The sequence below is a fragment of the Brachyhypopomus gauderio genome, chromosome 4 (genome assembly GCF_052324685.1).
Source record: "Brachyhypopomus gauderio isolate BG-103 chromosome 4, BGAUD_0.2, whole genome shotgun sequence".
NCBI lineage: Eukaryota > Metazoa > Chordata > Actinopteri > Gymnotiformes > Hypopomidae > Brachyhypopomus > Brachyhypopomus gauderio.
The window spans coordinates 7,165,052-7,184,317 of record NC_135214.1 but is presented as its reverse complement, the minus strand read 5'-3'; the positions used below and the strand labels follow the sequence as shown (position 1 = coordinate 7,184,317).

The window sequence follows — 19,266 nt, the reverse complement described above, 5'->3', positions numbered from 1 at the left end:
TGCAGCCACAACTACAACAACACAATGGGCAGTGTCTAAAATCCCACTCCTGCAACAGTTTCACATCACTCCTGTATCATACTGTTACCTTCTCAAATAATTGTTGTGTTTTTTTAATGGTTCTGAGCATAGAATGGCTTATTAGTCCCGGCCTGTGGAGACGTATCTTCTTTATTTAGTTTTTACAGGAATTTCAGGAAATTGTGGTTGGCTACATGAAGGCTTGAGCATTATCATATTTATTTGAACCTCTCTATCATATACTAAAAACTATTTACCTATTGAGCACACTGAAAATATCTGCAATTCTATACTAATCAGGCACTTAATATACACAATATAAACTCACTGTAGATAAAAAAGCATACACAAATACATGTACATGTACAGGAACACAATCATAAATTATCAAGCGAAAGAGAGTAATGACATAACAAGCTGATTCTGCTGTTACTAAGTTAAACTCCACAGCACACCATCTCTCTCGATGCAAAGCCAAACCCTCGCCCCTGACCCCTCCCCTGATCCCGCCCCTGACCCCGCCCCTGACCTATCTCTGTCTCCATCCCTGACTGGTGGTGCTGCCTGCCTCTGTGCTCGAGGAGTCAGCAGGGCCCCGTGGAGCTGACGGTGGTGTAGGTGAACTTGGACACAGACGCACCCGTGGCCATGACGTCGTCCTCCGCCTCCCGGAAGCGGCGACGGTGTCGTGGTCTGCAGCAGCAGGAGAAGGTGGTCAGCACCGCCTTACGGAAGCGCTTGTTCATGAAGCAGTAGATGACGGGGTTGACGCAGGCGGAGGTGTACGACAGCAGGTGGATGAAGGAGATGGGGGCTCCGGAGAGGGCGCGGTGGGCGGAGGGCGGGTGGAACGCCTTCCACGTGTTGGCGGAGTAGAGGGGCATCCAGCATATGAAGAACATGGTCACGATGACGATCAGCATTCGGATGACGCGCTTCTTGGCCAACAGCGTGGTCTCGGAGGTGGTGCTACGCAGACGCTCCACCTTGGCGGAGCTGGTGAGGGTGAGGGTGGACATCTCCATGGAGTTGGGCCTCTTCGACACCTGAATATAGCAACCGTCTCCGTCGTCGCTGCCGGCCGACAGTGTGGAACTGGCACCGTTCTTCACGCCTGGACAGATACCAACGCCAAGGCCTTAAATAGGGAAACCAGTTATAGCCAGAAACACCATCGCAGGAACAGCTACAGTGTGACATGTCAAAAATGTAAGCTCCACTGATCATTCCAACGTCTTCTGCACCAGTAAACAGTAAAGTTAAAATCTTGGATAAAACTTGAGGAGACAGTAATTCAACGCTGTGAGTCAAATAACAGAAGAAAAACAAACTCCTCAAGAGTGGCAATTGGTATTTTTACATTCAAGAGACCAATCCATTTGCAAGAAATATTATCAGCAAATATGTCAAAGGAAATTACATTCTGAGAATCCATCTATTAAAACCAGCATGGATGCTGGCCATGATTGGGTCGTTTTAAGAGCTGGACATGTGAGTCAAGAGGAAATGAAGGCACATTTATAACACTAATAGAGCTCCTCCTATTCCCAGCAGTTGAGTGGACCTCAGTACAAGACACAATCTCTACGAAACAGCAGCTACTAAAATTAGATGCTCCCCAAGATACTCACAAGCCTCCAGAACTGAAAACAGAATGTTGTGTAAAGTAATTTCATTTATGGTAGATCATTTTTAAAAAGCCCATGTCACATTTCCCTACGTATGAAGTTAGGTAACACTGACATTTTTTTAGGTGACATTTTGCAGGAGGTGGCCATGTCTATTTATAGCCCCCATTCACAGAGAACGGAAGCTAACGTTTCCTTGGGGATTAGTCCACTGAAGCCCCTCCCACATGTTCCTCACAGGTTACATAGTACTCGTTAAAACCCCATCAATGAATCTGAACAGGAGGGTCGGCCCTCACCACAGTGGTCCTTCCTCTGGTCCATCTCAAACTGCATTCCACGGTACAGCTCTCTGGATATAAGTCCATAAGCGACGATCATCACCACGCCGGGGATGAAGAACAGGACAAACAGTAACAGGATGCACCTGCGCAGAGTGACATACAGGATCAGTGCTTCCTACGAAGATCTCGCAGTCTGCTCCCACAGAAATCACTCTCTCAGGTGTTTGTACTGTGTATACAAATGCTTATTCTTTAAGCTTAGGTTTACCCAGAATGACAAACATGTTAATGAAGTGTTTTGTCCATAGCCTCTTTCACCCTCAAAGCTAACACGAGAGTCATTACCAGTGTGCTAAAGTGGTAAACACTGCCTCAGAGAAAAGTATTATTTAGCTTCTACATTAATCTCCATGCACTGATTTTGGAGAATGTCAACAGCACACTCTTGAGAATGAATTGAAGACTGGGGATTTTCCTGTTACAATGCATCTGATTTAACCCTGCTATTTAGAAGATCAATGAGATGTTAAATAGAACGGACATTGAAAACTAAGTTTTGTAATAATTTAGGGTGGGATTTGTTTGCATATTTTTATCAACATGTTAATTATGTGAACTCAATAACAGTTTCCAGTATTGGGACATACCCAACCTAATCATACATAAAAAAGCGAATAAATCACTAAAAACAATAAACTCGTGTCCACAATACGCCTAAATGAATTCAGATTTTGACTGAATAGCACCAAATCCTGTCAGTGTTTTCGGTACTTTCTGTCCTACGTGGCCCGGCTAGATCACAACACTCTGTGTCTGAGGAGAGACAAACGGTTCAGGCACAAGACGCTTTCATCTCCGGCAACACAAAGAAATGCGATGACGTGATTATCCAGGTTTAGTGTCTTCAGCCCCTGAATGAAGTGCCCTACACAATCAGACATGCTCCTCTGCTCTGCAATTATAGTCCAGACATCATTGTGAAACTCAAGGCAATTCATCTTTATTCCCATCAGGCGCACACAATTAATTTTCAATCAAAAGTTAAAGCACCTACTCACCAGGCCTGATTCACCTGTTCCTTGGGCCAGTCGTGACGACACATGTGTGCCGTGAGGTTGTTGGGTTTGGTGTAGCTAATGAGCGTGGAGAAGACTGGGTACGGAGTCATGATGAAGAATGACAGCACCCAGGTCAGGGCGATGACCCTGTACGCGTGGGAGCGGGTCTGCCAGGCGCGGGACTTCAGAGGGTTACAGATGGCATTGTATCTCTCGATCGCTACTGCCATGAGACTGAGGGTGGAGATGCTGACCGAGATTCCTGGGGTGTAGAAAGACAGATTTCAAACACGAGACACTCTTTAATTCAGCTGGATAAGAGCACTTAGAAGTTTGAACACAGTTCAACAAATAGAGCACCTGCTCTCTCTGAGTTCTTTGCTAAGCTGCAGTGATCAATAGGATCACTTTGCAGTACACACTGCAGCATCAGATATGGGGAGAGAAGGTAACAGAGAGCCTGTGCCTTCTCACCCAGATCACTTAAAGCTTTGGTGTGCTCATCACCTGTCTCTCTCTCTCTCTGTCTCTCTCTCTCCCACTCTCTCTCTCTCTCTCTCTCTCTCTCTCTCTCTCCCACTCTCTCTCTCTCTCTCTCTCTCTCTCTCTCTCTCTCTCTCATTTTACACACATAAAGCTCTCAGTACTTTGAAATGCTGTTAAGGCTCTACTCAGAATTACTGTGCACGTGTTCCCAGTTTCATTGGTCTGACCTCACTATTTGCATGAGAGCACCTTCTCACACACCCTGTCTTTACTTTCACAACCCCCCCCACACACACACACACAAAGGACAAACAAACTTGATTTAAGCCCCACACGACCCCCACCCCCATTTCAATAATACCAAAGTGCCTCTGGAAATGTAACGGGAAAAAAACAAGCCATTATAAAATGGTTTCTTGATAAGACATTTTCAGTCTCTTAACTGGGAATTTTTTGTGCTGAATTCCATTTGAGAGGTGATCTGCCCCTTAGCACATACATGTACATATTATAACTCTAAATGATCTGGGTTTCTTACCTGCTTTACTTGTACATATTATAACTATAATTATAACTCTAGATGACCTGCTAGATGAGTTTTTGTTTCCGCCTACATTTAGGAATAGTGAGCATTTGTTGTTCAAGTGACTTGATTCTTGATTCAGATTCACATCCCAAAGATTTGTACAAAGTGACTGATGAACATCTCTGAAACACACTCTCACAGCAGGAACACACCCACACACATCTTATTTTTCACTCTAAAGCCTATAAATAGGTATTACACCATACCTATTTAAACCAAGCTTGTTCTCAGCACTCAAATCATGGAACAGGTTAATAACCTGAATACGTGTCTAGAAGAGGCTGCATGTCTTACCCATGAGATAAGCCACGATCTTGCACATGGCGGCCCCGAAGATGAAGTCGCCCAGGAGGTTGGGGATGAGCGTGAAGGGCATGCAGAAGACGGCCATCATCAGGTCGCTCACCGCCAGCGACAGCATGAAGGTGTTTGTCATGGTCCGCATGCGCTTGTTCACCACCAACACCACGATGATCAACAGGTTGCCAAAGACGCTGAGCAGGAAGATGAGGGAGTAGAGCAGGATGCGTACCGAATCCATCTCTGGAGAAGACACGAGGGAGATTAGGAGAACGTTGGGCACACGCAGCTTCCAGCGTACGGCGAAGTGTCGTGGAAGGGCGAGATGATGTGGAAGAGCGTAATGGGAAAAGCACACTCTGAACTACAGAGCAGAACACACACAGGCTTATGGAGAAGATCCACTGAATTACTTTCTTATACCAGGAAATACATCGAGATTTGCAGGATCTGCCTAAGCCAGGATGCTGGTAGTATGGAGGATCAGCTTCAGGTTCCCTTTCAGGCCTCAACTGGCATTGATCTGTTTTGTTTGAAACACTCTTTCACCCAGGGTTTGCTGAGGAGTTCAAACTTAACAATCAATAAGGGAAGCTAAGAGCTAAGTGCTAAGAGCTAGCACGAACCGGACACAAACCCTGCAGGCCAGGCGCTATTGCTGCAGACCATGTATTAGTCCTGCAGACCGTCCGTTAGTCCTGCAGACTGTGCATTAGTCCTGCAGACTGTACGTTAGTCCTGCAGACTGTGCATTAGTCCTGCAGACTGTACGTTAGTCCTGCAGACTGTGCATTAGTCCTGCAGACTGTGCGTTAGTCCTGCAGACTGTGCGTTAGTCCTGAAGACTGTGCGTTAGTCCTGCAGACTGTGCGTTTGTCCAGCAGACTGTGCGTTTGTCCTGCAGACTGTGTGTTAGTCCTGCAGACTGTACGTTAGTCCTGCAGACTGTGCATTAGTCCTGCAGACTGTACGTTAGTCCTGCAGACTGTGCATTAGTCCTGCAGACTGTGCGTTAGTCCTGCAGACTGTGCATTAGTCCTGTAGACTGTGCGTTAGTCCTGCAGACTGTGCGTTTGTCCTGCAGACTGTGTGTTTGTCCTGCAGACTGTGCGTTTGTCCTGCAGACTGTGCGTTAGTCCTGTAGACTGTGCGTTAGTCCTGCAGACTGTGTATTAGTCCTGTAGACTGTACGTTAGTCCTGCAGACTGTGCATTAGTCCTGCAGACTGTGCGTTAGTCCTGCAGACTGTGCATTAGTCCTGTAGACTGTGCATTAGTCCTGTAGACTGTGCGTTAGTCCTGCAGACTGTGCGTTTGTCCTGCAGACTGTGTGTTTGTCCTGCAGACTGTGCGTTTGTCCTGCAGACTGTGCGTTAGTCCTGTAGACTGTGCGTTAGTCCTGCAGACTGTGTGTTAGTCCTGTAGACTGTGCGTTAGTCCTGCAGACTCTGCGTTAGTCCTGTAGACTGTGCGTTAGTCATGCAGACTGTGCGTTTGTACTGCAGACCAGGTGCTAGTGCTGCTGAGACAGAAAGAGGTGCTTGCATCATTAATGTCTGAGTCATGATGGGCTGGGGCTGATTCATCTGAACACACTGTGCAAATCTCTGTACCTATAAATCAATATCTGTACCTATAAATCAATCTCTGTACCTTTAAATCAATCTCTGTACCTACAAATCAGATTTCTGTTCAGAGCTTGGCAGCCCAGTGATTTTGACATAGTCACTCAAATGAAACAATGAGTTACAAGCTTTGGCATTTGAAATAATTGAAAAATTATTGAAAGCCATGTGATTACTGTCCTCATTAATTTATACAGTAGTGTTGAATAATGAATATAAAATATAGACTAGAATAAGTAACTAGATACATCCACACAGCAGTTACATAGATGGATTACTGCTCAACTATACAGTCCAAGCTACAACCAGATAATGAGAGATTAAATGACGCTACATTTTTTTTGTTGGAACCAAAACCCATTAAAAAAAGCTTTTAGTGATGCCTATTTATAAATATCACAATTAATTTTTAATTTGCTATTCCTCATTTTACATTCTGCGTTCTGGGAGGTCAAGATTAACTAAGTTCACCTTTAGTAATTATTACATGCTGGAGAATAAAAATTTAACAATGGAAGGTACAGGAGTGAAGCTGCTCGACTCTGCCAATATTATTTCACTTTTCAGGATCTTATTTGCAGCATATAAAGGACTGCTTGATTAGTGCTTGTGCACCATTGCGAATGGCTTAATCAATCATTTCCTCTCCAGCAGTTAATCGCACTGTAATTAGCACTGATTTATAAGGATGCAGGGCCACAAATTAGTCACTGAGCAGTGTGCCGGCGTTTGGGAGACAACACCAAACTTGCACCAGAGAGCAAAGCTTATGTTTTAGTAGTATACACATATGAAGGGTTTCTGAAGTGCATACAGATTGATGACATAAAACATGCATAATAATTGCAGGGTTTAAATTATGTCACTCAAATTGCAAATGGATGAGTTTGGGCTTTTGAAAAAGTCTCACGCATTGGTCAAGGTGATAAGGATGAACACCCTCATTCATGTGCTTAAACAGTGCCACTTACAGGGTCTATCCTGTAGGAGCTAACAGGAAAAAAATACAGATTTTTTTCAATACAAAATATATGGTCTTTCTACAAACACTTGGGATGGTCTGTGGTATAAATGAAAGGTATAAATGCAAGATAACTGTATAAACTGGAATATTTCCTTCCCTCCCTCTTGCATCTCTCACACACACACACACACACACACACACACACACACACACACACACACACACACACACACACACACACAAAGACATATAATGCCTTCTGTTCTGGACTGCAGCTGTATGTAATCAATGATAGGTGGCACGAGCAGGAGGATTATGGGATCTGAGGAAGCTTATCCTGTTAGCAGCTCTCTGAGGTCTGATGATCAATCTTGACCACCTTTAACTGGGTCACATGGTTCTGACTGCTTTAACTATCACATCCTGTGGCCTCTGTCTCAGTACTAGATTCATCAGAATTCCCAAAAGCATCATAACACAAAGAATCGTTAAACAGTAACACGAGTGTCACACGGAACATGCGTCCTCTCATTTAAGAAGATCAATGATTCTTCTGGGAAATGGGGGCCAGATTGTTAAACGGTCATGCTGTTCTTCTGTGGTGTACCAGCCACCGCAGGGATATCGGCAACCACCACTCCTCTCAAATATACAAGCCTTTAAAATACCGTGTGAATTTTAAAATTGTTGAATATCTTGCAGAAAAAGACAGGTCTCATTAACCAGTTTTCTTATGGTCATTTTGGTTGTTTTAGGTCCCCAAGTTTCCCACCATTTTGTGGCGATGACAGCAGTGGTGTCCCAGTATCAGGACTCAGAACTCCAGTCCTGCTCTCTGTGGCCTGGCACGCTGCCAGTGCTGCTGCATACACGCAAGCATTTCAGACCAAGGTGTGACAAAAGCACAGATGTGGGGGAAGACAGAAGGGGACGTTGGCCCCACGTCAGAGTAGTGTATCTGAAGGTACGTCAATCTGTGCTCCTCATCCCCTTCATTAGGTACACCTACCGTACAGCTTCTGTTAGTGAATTAATGCACAATCACAGCCTGTGGCCCATCTGTTGCACGCGGACGTGGCCAGCCCTGCTGGACTATGTTCTCCAGTGCTCAAGGTCTTCTTATAGAGCGCTGCACGTCTGAGGGCAGCACAGACCAGATGCTGCATTATTATTTCACACACGAGAGAGAAAACAGGATGTCCAGAGTTGATTCTAGATGCGGGACTTGCGTTCGGAGTCCGTGATCATTGGTTCGCAGCTCGAGGACCAAAGGTGCCAGTGCAGGACAACAGTGCAGGACGCCAATGCAGGACACCAGTACAGGACAACAGTGCAGGACACCAGTGCAGGATGCCAGTGCAGGACACCAGTGCAGTGCTGTCACACACATGATGCTGAAAAAATCCAAACAAACCAGTCAGGGTCATAAATGTGATTCCTGTGTAGTTCACACAGTACAATAATACTCCTTTGAATTAAAGGAACTCAGTCTGACATTCTGCCCTTTGACCTCTTGTTTTTGTTGTGTTTTTTCCCCCACTGGGTCTGTTTAATCAAGCCCAATCAGATGTACTATTCAGATATTTCCCCAGGACACATTTGGTTTTGTAATTATCTCATTTTCCTCCACTTACAATTTCATAATTAATTAATTAATTAATTAATTAATAACAGTATTAACACAAATAGTAAATATAGCATAAAATATTAGTATCTTCTAGGGATAGATATTGCAAAATAAAAGGCCTAGTAAACTATACTAAACTAAATTAAACTATGTTTATCTCATAAGTGATAAATATGTTATATTGCTATAAGTGATAATTAAATCAATTTACTTTGTAATACGATTCATTAATATAATTGGTTTAAGACATATCACAGTGTATTGCTTTAAAAAAAACAGAATGATCTTTTATTCTGAAATAGAGCAAAATTTAACTTTAACTTTCTTATTCTACTGGTAACCAAGATATGTCTGTTTAATCAGTGCACCTTCCTCAAAATGGGTGGATTTATGATTTATCACATGATTTAACTCACTTCATTTGAATAAAATATTTTGAAGTAATATGTAAACACTGTCAAAGTTTCAAAATGTTCACTCCCCTAGTCCATACAGTGCATATGTGGAATAAACTGTATTGAAATCACTATTTCTTATGTCAGAACAGCAAACCTATTTGCATATCTCTGCCTATTGAGCTTATAGATGGGCATATGGATGAGCAATTTTAGCCCATCCAGTCACACTGCAGTTCTCAACTGTTTCAGTGCAGAGTGCTTTTTAAAAAGGCACAATGCAGGGCAGCCAATCAGAACACAGCCTGTTTATCATCATCAGTCTTAAAGGCTAGACAGAACCTATTCGATTCTAAGGGATAAAAATAAAGTATGGCTATTTTTGGAACATGAATCCACTCAAGTGTTGTAAGTAAACATCAAGGAAAAATATTAAATGGAAGCCAAATGTAGAGTATTGGCCCTTTAAGAACACAGGGATATTTGTTCAAGGATAAGGTTCAATTCTCACCAATAAAGATTAGTGAATATGTGCATGTTTTAGAGTGAAATATTTAGAGGCCACGTGGCTTAAATGACTTCCGGAGAAATTAAAAATTCTTGCTTAAATGCTAAATCTGTGACTAAATGACAGTTAGAATTAGATTGCAAATTGCAAATTAGAATTTAGGGAGATAATTGTTCTAATGAAAGTAACAACATATGAGTTATCTTTACAGTCGTGTTATCAGGACAGATTCCCTCATTTGTAACACTGTGAAAAAATGCCAATATTCCAAAGTCTAGATTGCTGTGCTAATTCACGGAATTACATGGCTGTCAAATAATCTATAGGCTTAACATCCCATGTGGTAATCAGTTATCAATAGGCCAAACGAAGAGTGATAAGTCTGATGTCTGATAAGTCTCATTCTTACTGAAAGATCTGAAACACCTGACAAACACCTGCCTCCAATTAAGTAACCACATATTTCATTAAAATCTAAAAAACATAACAAGCAAACAAAAAAACACACACGCCAGTAAAAATGCATAATTTGGTTTATTATTGTATCTTATCATGTTTAATGGATCCTCCTGGTTAGTGCATCTAAAAGTATGAATTTACAGAGATAGGAGATTTTCAGTAAATAAATGCGACACACCAAAGTGAGGTGGGATGTTAAACACTGACTTTACTGTGTGTGAAATGGCCGTACCTGAGAAGCGAACCTGGCTCGTGCCAATAATGGGTTGTCTTTCATTTTTTAAAACAATCTAGTCTACAAAAGAGGGTTTAGCTTTGGTCAGCGATTATATATATTTATAAGTATTTGCTCACCTTCCTCAACCTGCTTACCTTGACTCACATACGAGCTTAAATTACATCCCATTCCTAATCCATAAGTTTTAATATGACGTAGGACGTTGCTCCAACACTTCTGGGAAGGCTATCCACAAGGTTTAGGAGTGTGGAGTGTGTTTATGGGGATTTTTGACCATTCTTCCAGAAGTGCATTTGTGAACTCACATACTGATGTTGGAAAAGAAGGCCTGGCTCTCAGTCTCCACTCTAATTCATCCCAAAAGTGATCTATCGGGTTGAGGTCAGGACTCTGTGCAGGACAGTCAAGTTAATCCACAACAGACTCTATCACCCATGTCTTTATGTACCTATGTCATGTTGGAAGAGGAAGTGGCCAGCTCCAAACTGTTCCCACAAAGTTGGGAGCATGAAATTGTCCAAAATGTCTTGGTATGCTGAAGCATTTAGAGTTCCTTTCACTCTGAACTAAGGGACCAAGCCCAGCTCCTGAAAAACAACCTCACACCATAATCCCAAACTTTACACTTTACACCAGTGGCGGCATGCTTTACACCACTGCATCCAATGCTTTGCATTGCGTTGGTGATGTATGGCTTGGATGCAATTGCTCGACCGTGAAAAACCATTCCATGAAGCTCTCTGAGCACTGTTCCTGAACTCATCTGGCGACCTCTTTGCACTATGTGCTTCAGCATCCGCTGACCCTGCTCCATCAGTTTACGTGGCCCTACCACTTCGCGGCAGAGTTGCTGTCGTTCCCAAACACTTCCTTTTTCTTATAATACAGCTGACAGTTGACTGTGGAATATTCAGGAGCAAGAAAATTTCAAGACTGGATTTGTTGCACAGGTGGCATCTTATCCCAGTTCCACGCTGGAATTCACTGAGCTCCTGAGAGCGACCCATTCTTTCACAAATGTTTGTAAAAACAGTCTACATGCCTAGGAGCTTAATTTTATACATGTGTGGCCATGGAAGTGATTGGAACACCCGATTCCCATAATTTGGATGGGTGAGTGAATACTTTATATATTATACAATATCTTTGGATATAATTCATAATCACGTCTGTTAATCAGCTTTCTTTTCTCTCTGTGATTTATTGAATGGCGCATGGTTTGCTTATTCTGACCACTAATACTGATCTGCTCCATTTACTGTTTGCTTGGGTGATGGGATAACGATCATGGCCTAATGTCTCTGACTGGTCCCATGTTTAAGTCTGGGTGTTCCAGTTTACCCAGACTGGGTTTGAGTGGGAAGTGCACTGTGCAGCTATAGTTCTGAGCCCCAGACACGTGGCTGTGCCCTACACGCGATGCTGGAACCCCACTGCTCAGGGCAAACAGAGCCTGTTCACATCCACACACACATCCTGTCTGGCTGACCTGGCGGCATAAATAATGACACGAGTGGTGTGTGTGCACAGAGACTTTGTTGTGTGAAATGTCTGGGTTAGGAAATAAGTCATTATGTCACCCCGACAGTCCCGCTTGATAGAATTCCAGTCAAAGATGTTCAGTCACTGACCAAGCATGAAGAGGTCCACTGGAATTTGGATTGGAACTTTTGGACTTTGTGATCTCAACCACAATCAGTCGACATGTCAAGGAGCTCACTGTATGTAGACTATAAGGCTTGTGTTTTTGTGTAATGTGAATAGAAAATGTTGGAGAATTCTGAGTGGCTTTGGGTCCATAGGAGTGAAATTCCCCTGCATACACTTCCAGACATCAAGTCCCCTCGAGATTAGAAATCAACAGTGTGTATGCCACTTACTCAGGGCAACACCACCACCAAACACACACATCAAAATTCTCCAGACCCAGGCAAAGAATCAAGATGACAACACGGGCACGGTTATTGTTGATATGCATATTCAGGAACCCATAAAAAATTATGAAACCTGGAATTGCCATTGTGGGATTTTGACAGTGTCTCAGTATAAACAGAACACGCAGTAAAGCAATCTGATACGCTGCATTAAACTGACATGGTTACTACGAAGCTTTGTGTACGAGTGTGTATGTTTGTGTATGAGTTTTCATGTAGATCTTGAAGACTGCTGTGCTGGTGTTTAGGTATGCTCTAGCACGGCAATCACAGTGAACTGTGGCCTCAAACACAATTACCCCTAAGAGCTTTACGCTGTCACTCAAAACATTATCAAGCCAGTGTGCTTACAGGCCATTGCTTTGGAAAAAACCAAAGTAATACACTGCTAATGGCGCCATTTGGATCACGCACATATGTTACTCTGCTAAAAACAAGCACAAGGCACATTTAGCCATTACAGACATAAACAGACGTTCAGGCACACAAAGTGCTGTGATAATGGGATTCCTTAGTTTGCGTTTTAGTGTGTGTGTGTGTATGTGTGTGTGTGTGTGTGTGTGTGTATTTAAGAGAGAAAGAGAGAGAGAGAGAGAGAGAGAGAGAGAGATAATAAATGCCTGTAGCACCTCTCAGTCCCGTTTGCTCTCTTTCAAAGCAACTTACAACAGAGGCAGAAAAATGCACATGTATATGTAGACATGTGTAACATGGGGCTTCGATCAGCAGGATCAGCTCATAAACACACACACACACTGGTGTGTTTGTGTACGTGTCACTTCCTACACACAAAGGAAGACGGGAGATCAAAATGTCCTCCGCGGATCCGCTGTGCAGTGTGCCTCAGTCTGGGTCCTGCACATGCCTGTCTACACCTGTCCTCAACCTCATTAGGACATCCAGAGGCTAAAATGAACTGAACTGACTGACCGAGCCTATGTTTAGCAAGACTCTGGCATCCTGGTTGGGCCTCAAAGCGACACAGGGTGTCATTTCCAGCCTGCAGCTGAGGTGTTCATCTGTGCGGGCGACAGGTCCTGGCCGATCACTGCAGTGTGACGGAGCTCCCTGGGGAGCCCAGGCCTGTCCTGCTGTCCTTCCACACACTTCTCCTGGATGTCTCCCATGCTGTTCACGCCTCTGTGCCTGTGGCATGCAGGTCAGATTCGAGTCCTTCTACGTGTCACCTTCGTGTTCTCTCCACAGCACCGTGGCGTGGGAGGGGTTAGTGAACTCTGCCGTATTCCTGCTGCTTTGGGAGTGGACCCCTCGAGACCCCTCGTCTCCTCACCTGTCCCTCTGGAGCTCCTCCTGGCTCTGTGCTGGTTCCTCAGCTCTCCTCCGTCTCTCGAGCTCCTCGTCTCCTCCACACTCTCCCTTTGTGCCTTCATATTGCACACATGTAACTTTCTTTCTCTCACTTCTCCGACTTTCAGCCCAGCCACCAGTAACATTTACGTTTCAGTGATAATGCCACTGATGTCACAAGCGAGTGGTACAAAATGTTCTTGTTCGTAGAGGGTTCATCACATTAGAACATATAGGAGCACTATTCAATAATAGTCTCAGTGTGGTTTAAAATGGCACTGGGAGATCTCACGGAGATGTTTAATGTCTCTGGAACATCTGTGATGGCTTCAGTGCACATGCGTTCTCTTTCCACATCAGACTTCTAATGTTGGATCCACATGGACTTTAAAAGGTACTTAGAGATTATTTTCATTGGGCTGATATACATATGTATACTAGTACATTATATCCAGACCATTTAATCATCAAACTCTATTCATGTCCTCTCAAACCACTTCTCCCTCTACGCTACCCCACTTATATTTGTCAGTGTGCTTCTGTACCGAGTGTAAATATTCTCAGAGCCATCTGTGCACACTCTGACCTGTTGTCAGGTTTGAGAAGTTGCAGTGATTCACGCTGCCCTGTCTCTCTGTGCTGAAACAAATACAGTTATAATTTTTCTTGCTGAGGCCATCTCTTTCCTCCGTGTTCACCATTAACACCTAAGGGAGGAACATTGTCCTTTACCACAGTGTCACACTTTTCTTCCATCCACGCCCAAACGTAGCACATTCTCTGCTGTCTGTATCAGAAAAAGGTTGAACCAAGATCACTGGGCAGCACAGTAAATATGTGTTGATAGGTACAGTCCATTCTTCCAGACACCACCACAGTGATGTGATGCACTGTATCTTCTCTCCTTCCTCTTCATCAAACACCTGCACCTGTTTATGACTGAGACAGCGAGCCGGTCCTCCCTGACACACCACCATTAACATTTGACTTCTGAAACAGGACATCAGGTCCACTGTTAGCTCACGTCAGCGTGGATGACCTTTCTGACGGCATGGCGGCCATAAATCTACCTGAGGAATGGCGTTGTTGGTAACTGCACTGACCTCAAGACAATCCAACCAATAAAACAACCTCTTACCTATAAGAGACTTTATGGGCAGCTCCCTGCAAGACCAGCAAATACCAGGTGGGACACAACGATAACCATGACACATAATGACAAAGGCAGTGCAGACTGTCACCTACAGAAGATAACAACAATAATAATAATAATAATAATAAAAGAGAATAAGTCTGTAAATGTGAATGATAAAATTTACTAAATAGTATAAGTAAAAGGAGAATATATGTTTTATTATTGTTTTTAATTTATTAATATAGGGATTTTTCTTCTTCAGTTCTGATAAAGATGTCAAACATAAGTACATTAATTTAACAATGCGCTTTATTCAGCATTTTCACTCATTACCCCCCCCTTAAAAGTTATTGCTGGCTACATCTAGGAGAGTCACAATTACTCCCTCCCTGCTCTCACATCATCTATTTTATCTGGAATGCAGTTTTATGAGGTCCTGAAGAAATGGCCTACTCCTGAACTTCATAAACATCCTTAACATCATTATCATCCCCAGACTCACCGGGACGGTATACACACTCTTAGCCCTGCTACAGTGGCCAATAGGCACTGATGGAGCTCCTTTGAGTGAAAACTCAAGTAAAATCAATATGTGTTCTCTCAGACGCTACAGTGTAAATCCCATCAATGAAAACCAGTCCAGCCACCCACATTTCCCAGCCCAGTGCTACCATGCCTACATGGGAAGCTTCATCAATTTATCATTAATATGGCCATGAAGTCCGAATCATGCTGTCTTGTATCAACGGTTCAGGCTGGTGGTGATGGTGTAATAGGGTGAAGCATATATACTTACATTTACATTTACATTTACGGCATTTAGCAGACGCTCTTATCCAGAGCGACTTACAAAAGTGCTTTGCATTTGATCACAGAATTCATCCTACTACTAAACTACATGAGTCAATATCATTACCTAGTGTTTTGCAAGTTAAACATTTGCCAAGAAGCACAAATAACCATAGACAGACATACAATTTGAGAACAGCAGCAAGTGCCGAGTTAGTGCTCTGTTAAGAACTCAACAAACGGGTGGGTGTTCAGTCTACGCTTGAAGATAGCAATAGACTCTGCAGTCCAAACAGCTAATGGAAGATGGTTCCACCATCTTGGAGCCAGGACGGAGAATAGTCTGGAGCTTTGTCTTCCATGAGACTTTAAGCATGGAGTTTCGAGTCAAGACGCTTGAGGTTCTGAGTGCTCGCTGTACGGATCGGCTTTTGACCATGGACATCATGTAGGGAGGGGCTAGTCAATTTTTGGCTTTGTAAGCAAGCATCAAAGTTTTATATCTGATGCGTGCCACTACTGGAAGCCAGTGAAGAGAGCGTAGCAGAGGAGTGACTCACTTTGGGCCCCTTAATACCAACTGAGCAATATTTAAACATTGTTTGTGTGGTTTTATTATAATGACGTTCTGTAACTCCTTTCGTTTGTACCAAGCATCTGTATCACCTAACATTCAATCCTATTCAAAGGTTTAGTCTTGGGTTTATAAATAAGTATAACCTCTATATTTCTAATCCCTATATTATAAACATATAATACTTATAAAGATGTAGTCTAATTTGTGAACCATCTGTTCTTAGCAACCCTTCAGATTCCCCAGCTCTGCAATTAACATCCTTCCTCTCAGCTACTTTCTTCAGATTTACTTTTGTGAACTGTTTCTAATCATTCTTTCTACACTGGAAAGAAAGCAAAGCTCTATGATGTTTAAGTGAAGGCTCTGTCTTCTCTCTCTCTTGCTCTCTCTTTCTCTCTCTCTCTCTCTTCTCTCTCTCTCAAGATGCTTAACTGAGTTTGTATTTCACGCTCCGCCCTGTACCCGCCCAACCATCACTGAGTTTGTATTTCAAGCCCCGCCCTGTAACCGCCCACCCATCACTGGTCTTGCTTCTCTGCTATGTTGAGTCGTTTCTGTTGTCATTACAGCCCTCTTGCTCTGTGCTTGCTGATTTATCTGCCTGTGTTTTAAACTCTGACCACTGGTTTCTGTGGCGTGCCTGCTTGCCTGTGTGCTGAACCATACTGTCTATGCTGAACATTCTTATATTAGCCTAAATAAATGGCTTTTGTCCATTTGCCTATTGTCTCTGGATCCCAATACTTACAGTAGATTTGAGGCATTGTGTCTTGTGAGCATATGCCCTTCGATTAACATGTTACTAGACTGGTATCAGTTTATGGTTTTAAAGGAAATAATTCTTTGGTATGTAACAACTGCATATTTGTCAACCACTGTATATCTGACAAATATAATTACATAAAATATGCAAAATAAAAGTTATTACAGAGAATAGGTGTATGCACCAAAAAGATGATATAATGTGAAAACGGTCACTGCAGTTTGAAGACACCTCTGGTTGACAACAGATTTTGCCTCTGACAATGATTGTGTTATTATGCTGATCCTCAGTTCTCTGATGGAAGCATCACACTCATCATCTTCCTCCTGCCTGTTATCACCATCCTCATCATCAAGAAACGTGAGCCTTCGAGGTAGAATCAGTACAGCAGAATCATTACAGCTGCAATGATACCAGCACAACGGTCAGGGTGGAATTAAAGACTCTCGGGATCTGAGCAGTTCTATAACAGACACTGCAGGTTGAGGGCTGGACGAACCTCTTCAGGCTTTATCATTAAATGTTCATTTTAGAGTCTTTTTTCCTAAAATCACACAAAGACAGAGAGAGAAGAGGGTGCCAACGAGGGGTTGGATGGCACCCTCAATTTTCTGTGTAGCTGCATCGTCAGGGATCAATCCTGAACATTAGACCGAGCGTGCAGAGCTACATTTCTGGACAGAGATTAAGCCCCTGGAGTCTAAAGGATTTAAGAACTGACAATCCCTTTTGGCTATGGAAAATAATCCAAGAATGCTTAATCTGCACTCAAAGCAGTGCATTGTGGCATGTTTTGTCAACGCATACAGCGATCCATAACTGATATTGATGTATTGTTTACCAAAAGGTAAGAGCGCGTCTGTAGGGAAAAGGCAATATTCAGTCACAAGCAGAAGGCATCTAAGCGAGTCCAATGAGAGAGTCCTTCCTACATTTAATATTGATTACATCCTGAGATGTCCACGGGTCTCCAGCAAATGATTTATTAATATTAGTGTTTTTAAAACGCAGTATACTGGCCTGTCTTCAGGTGTCAGTTGGTTTCGCTCCGTGCATTTTTACACACGTCGTATTTATATGGTCACCTGCCACCTGACTTAGTTATGTAGTTATGTAACATGTTAGCATGTTATTCCACTCTAATAAAACCCATATTAGAGTGGAATAACATGCTTTGACAGGACACTTACAGGACACGTACAGGACACTTACAGGACACATACAGGACACTGTTATAAGCGTGATACGTACTCTAATGTGTCACCTGTAAATGGTTCTAAGGTGAAGGGGAGGGGGACTTTAGGGAAACATTTTAAAGGAAATATAGGGTGGGATCTGTTCGAGAACAATGTTTGTCAATTATTAAAAAGTATTTGATATTTGAGTATATTTGTCGCTGACGTTTTCTAAAAAGAGTTTTTAAAAAGTGTTTAAAACTACAGTCCAATAGATGTTTTGGCTGGTGCCCAGTTGCAAACAGCTGAAGCAATGTCGTTGGAGGGAACTGAGTCTACACAAGTTATTTCAAAGAATGGTGCATCTTTTGTCATGACTAATCTCCCCTCCGGCATTTTACTGTAGTAAGACTCAGCTTGTGGTGTTTATATCGGTTCTGTTGGGATACAGTGGATATCTTACCTTTTGGACGCGAGGACTTGGCTTTAGGGATCAATAGCTCATCTCCACAGGTGCCGTTGGTGACTAATTCAAGGCTCAGGTTCGCTGTCCCGTTCAGAACCGTGTTGTTCAGAAACCGCAGACACTCCAAGATTTCACTCAGCGTTTGTAAATCCATGACGGAGCTACTAATGAAATGTTCAAATGGTTGTATTCTTCCAAAACAGAGCTGTATGTTTCTGTACAATGCCTGAAGAGATGCGGTTTTTTTATTTGTTCACAGAACACATCAATGGAGCATTCAGCAACAAAGACCCACTGTATTTTCAGCTGTTTTGAAAACAAGTTTGGATTTTGCTGTTTGAAATGTGTTTAACTTCCTCGTTATTATGTTGATAATTGTGACCCTTTCGTTGCTGACGGATGTCCAAGAATGATATGAGTGTGAGAGCCCGGTGTGTCGCGGGGAAGAGAGTGAGACAACTTCTTGGCATCAACTCGCGTCCTGCCGGTTTGGGAGATAAAGGAGGAGCGCCGAGAGAACTTATTGAGGTTTCGCACAAAGGGAGGGGTCTGGTGTCGGGGTTAGCGCACATGCTGCAAGGAGAAGGGAGGCAGAAGGAGAGACGAGAGAATGCTTTGAGCTTGTAGAGTGTGAAGACATCTCAGCTCTCGGCCAAGCCCGAAACGTACGACTACGAGTCTGGAGCGAAACACTTGCGCCATCTAGTGGCCACAAACTACACGCGCGCAATGAAACCAACGAGCAAAACTCCCAAACGAAGAACTAAAATATTATTTACCGAGATGTCCTCAAGTGGGAATAGACTTTGACTAGATATGTGGCTTGTTTGACGTTTTAATGTCGCTTTTGTGAAGACCCGCCGCTTGTTTCAGACGTTTAGCCTTCAGACGAGGGCGGTTCGGCGAGTTTGTCACGCAGCGGCGTGCTCGCGCAGGTCTGC

General features: G+C 43.2%; 1 protein-coding gene across 3 annotated transcripts; it reads right to left on the bottom strand.

Annotated features, from left to right (window-relative positions):
* Nucleotides 1-556: 556 nt before the first annotated feature.
* On the bottom strand, nt 557-19,212 carry cckbrb (cholecystokinin B receptor b). Of its 3 annotated transcripts, XM_077001903.1 has the most exons (6): nt 18,323-18,461; nt 7,961-8,345; nt 4,358-4,606; nt 2,992-3,253; nt 1,949-2,076; nt 557-1,159 (listed from the first exon to the last, which is right to left on the bottom strand). In XM_077001903.1, the coding sequence occupies exons 3-6, from the start codon at nt 4,602-4,604 to the stop codon at nt 606-608; spliced, it is 1,191 nt and encodes a 396-aa protein (XP_076858018.1). In that variant the 5' UTR covers nt 4,605-4,606; nt 7,961-8,345; nt 18,323-18,461; the 3' UTR covers nt 557-605. The 3 variants fall into 3 exon arrangements, with proteins under 3 accessions (XP_076858018.1, XP_076858016.1, XP_076858017.1); XM_077001901.1 differs by lacking the exon at nt 7,961-8,345 and having other exon boundaries at nt 18,323-19,212; XM_077001902.1 differs by lacking the exon at nt 7,961-8,345 and having other exon boundaries at nt 557-1,135; nt 18,323-19,212.
* Between the last annotated feature and the right edge of the window lie 54 nt (nt 19,213-19,266).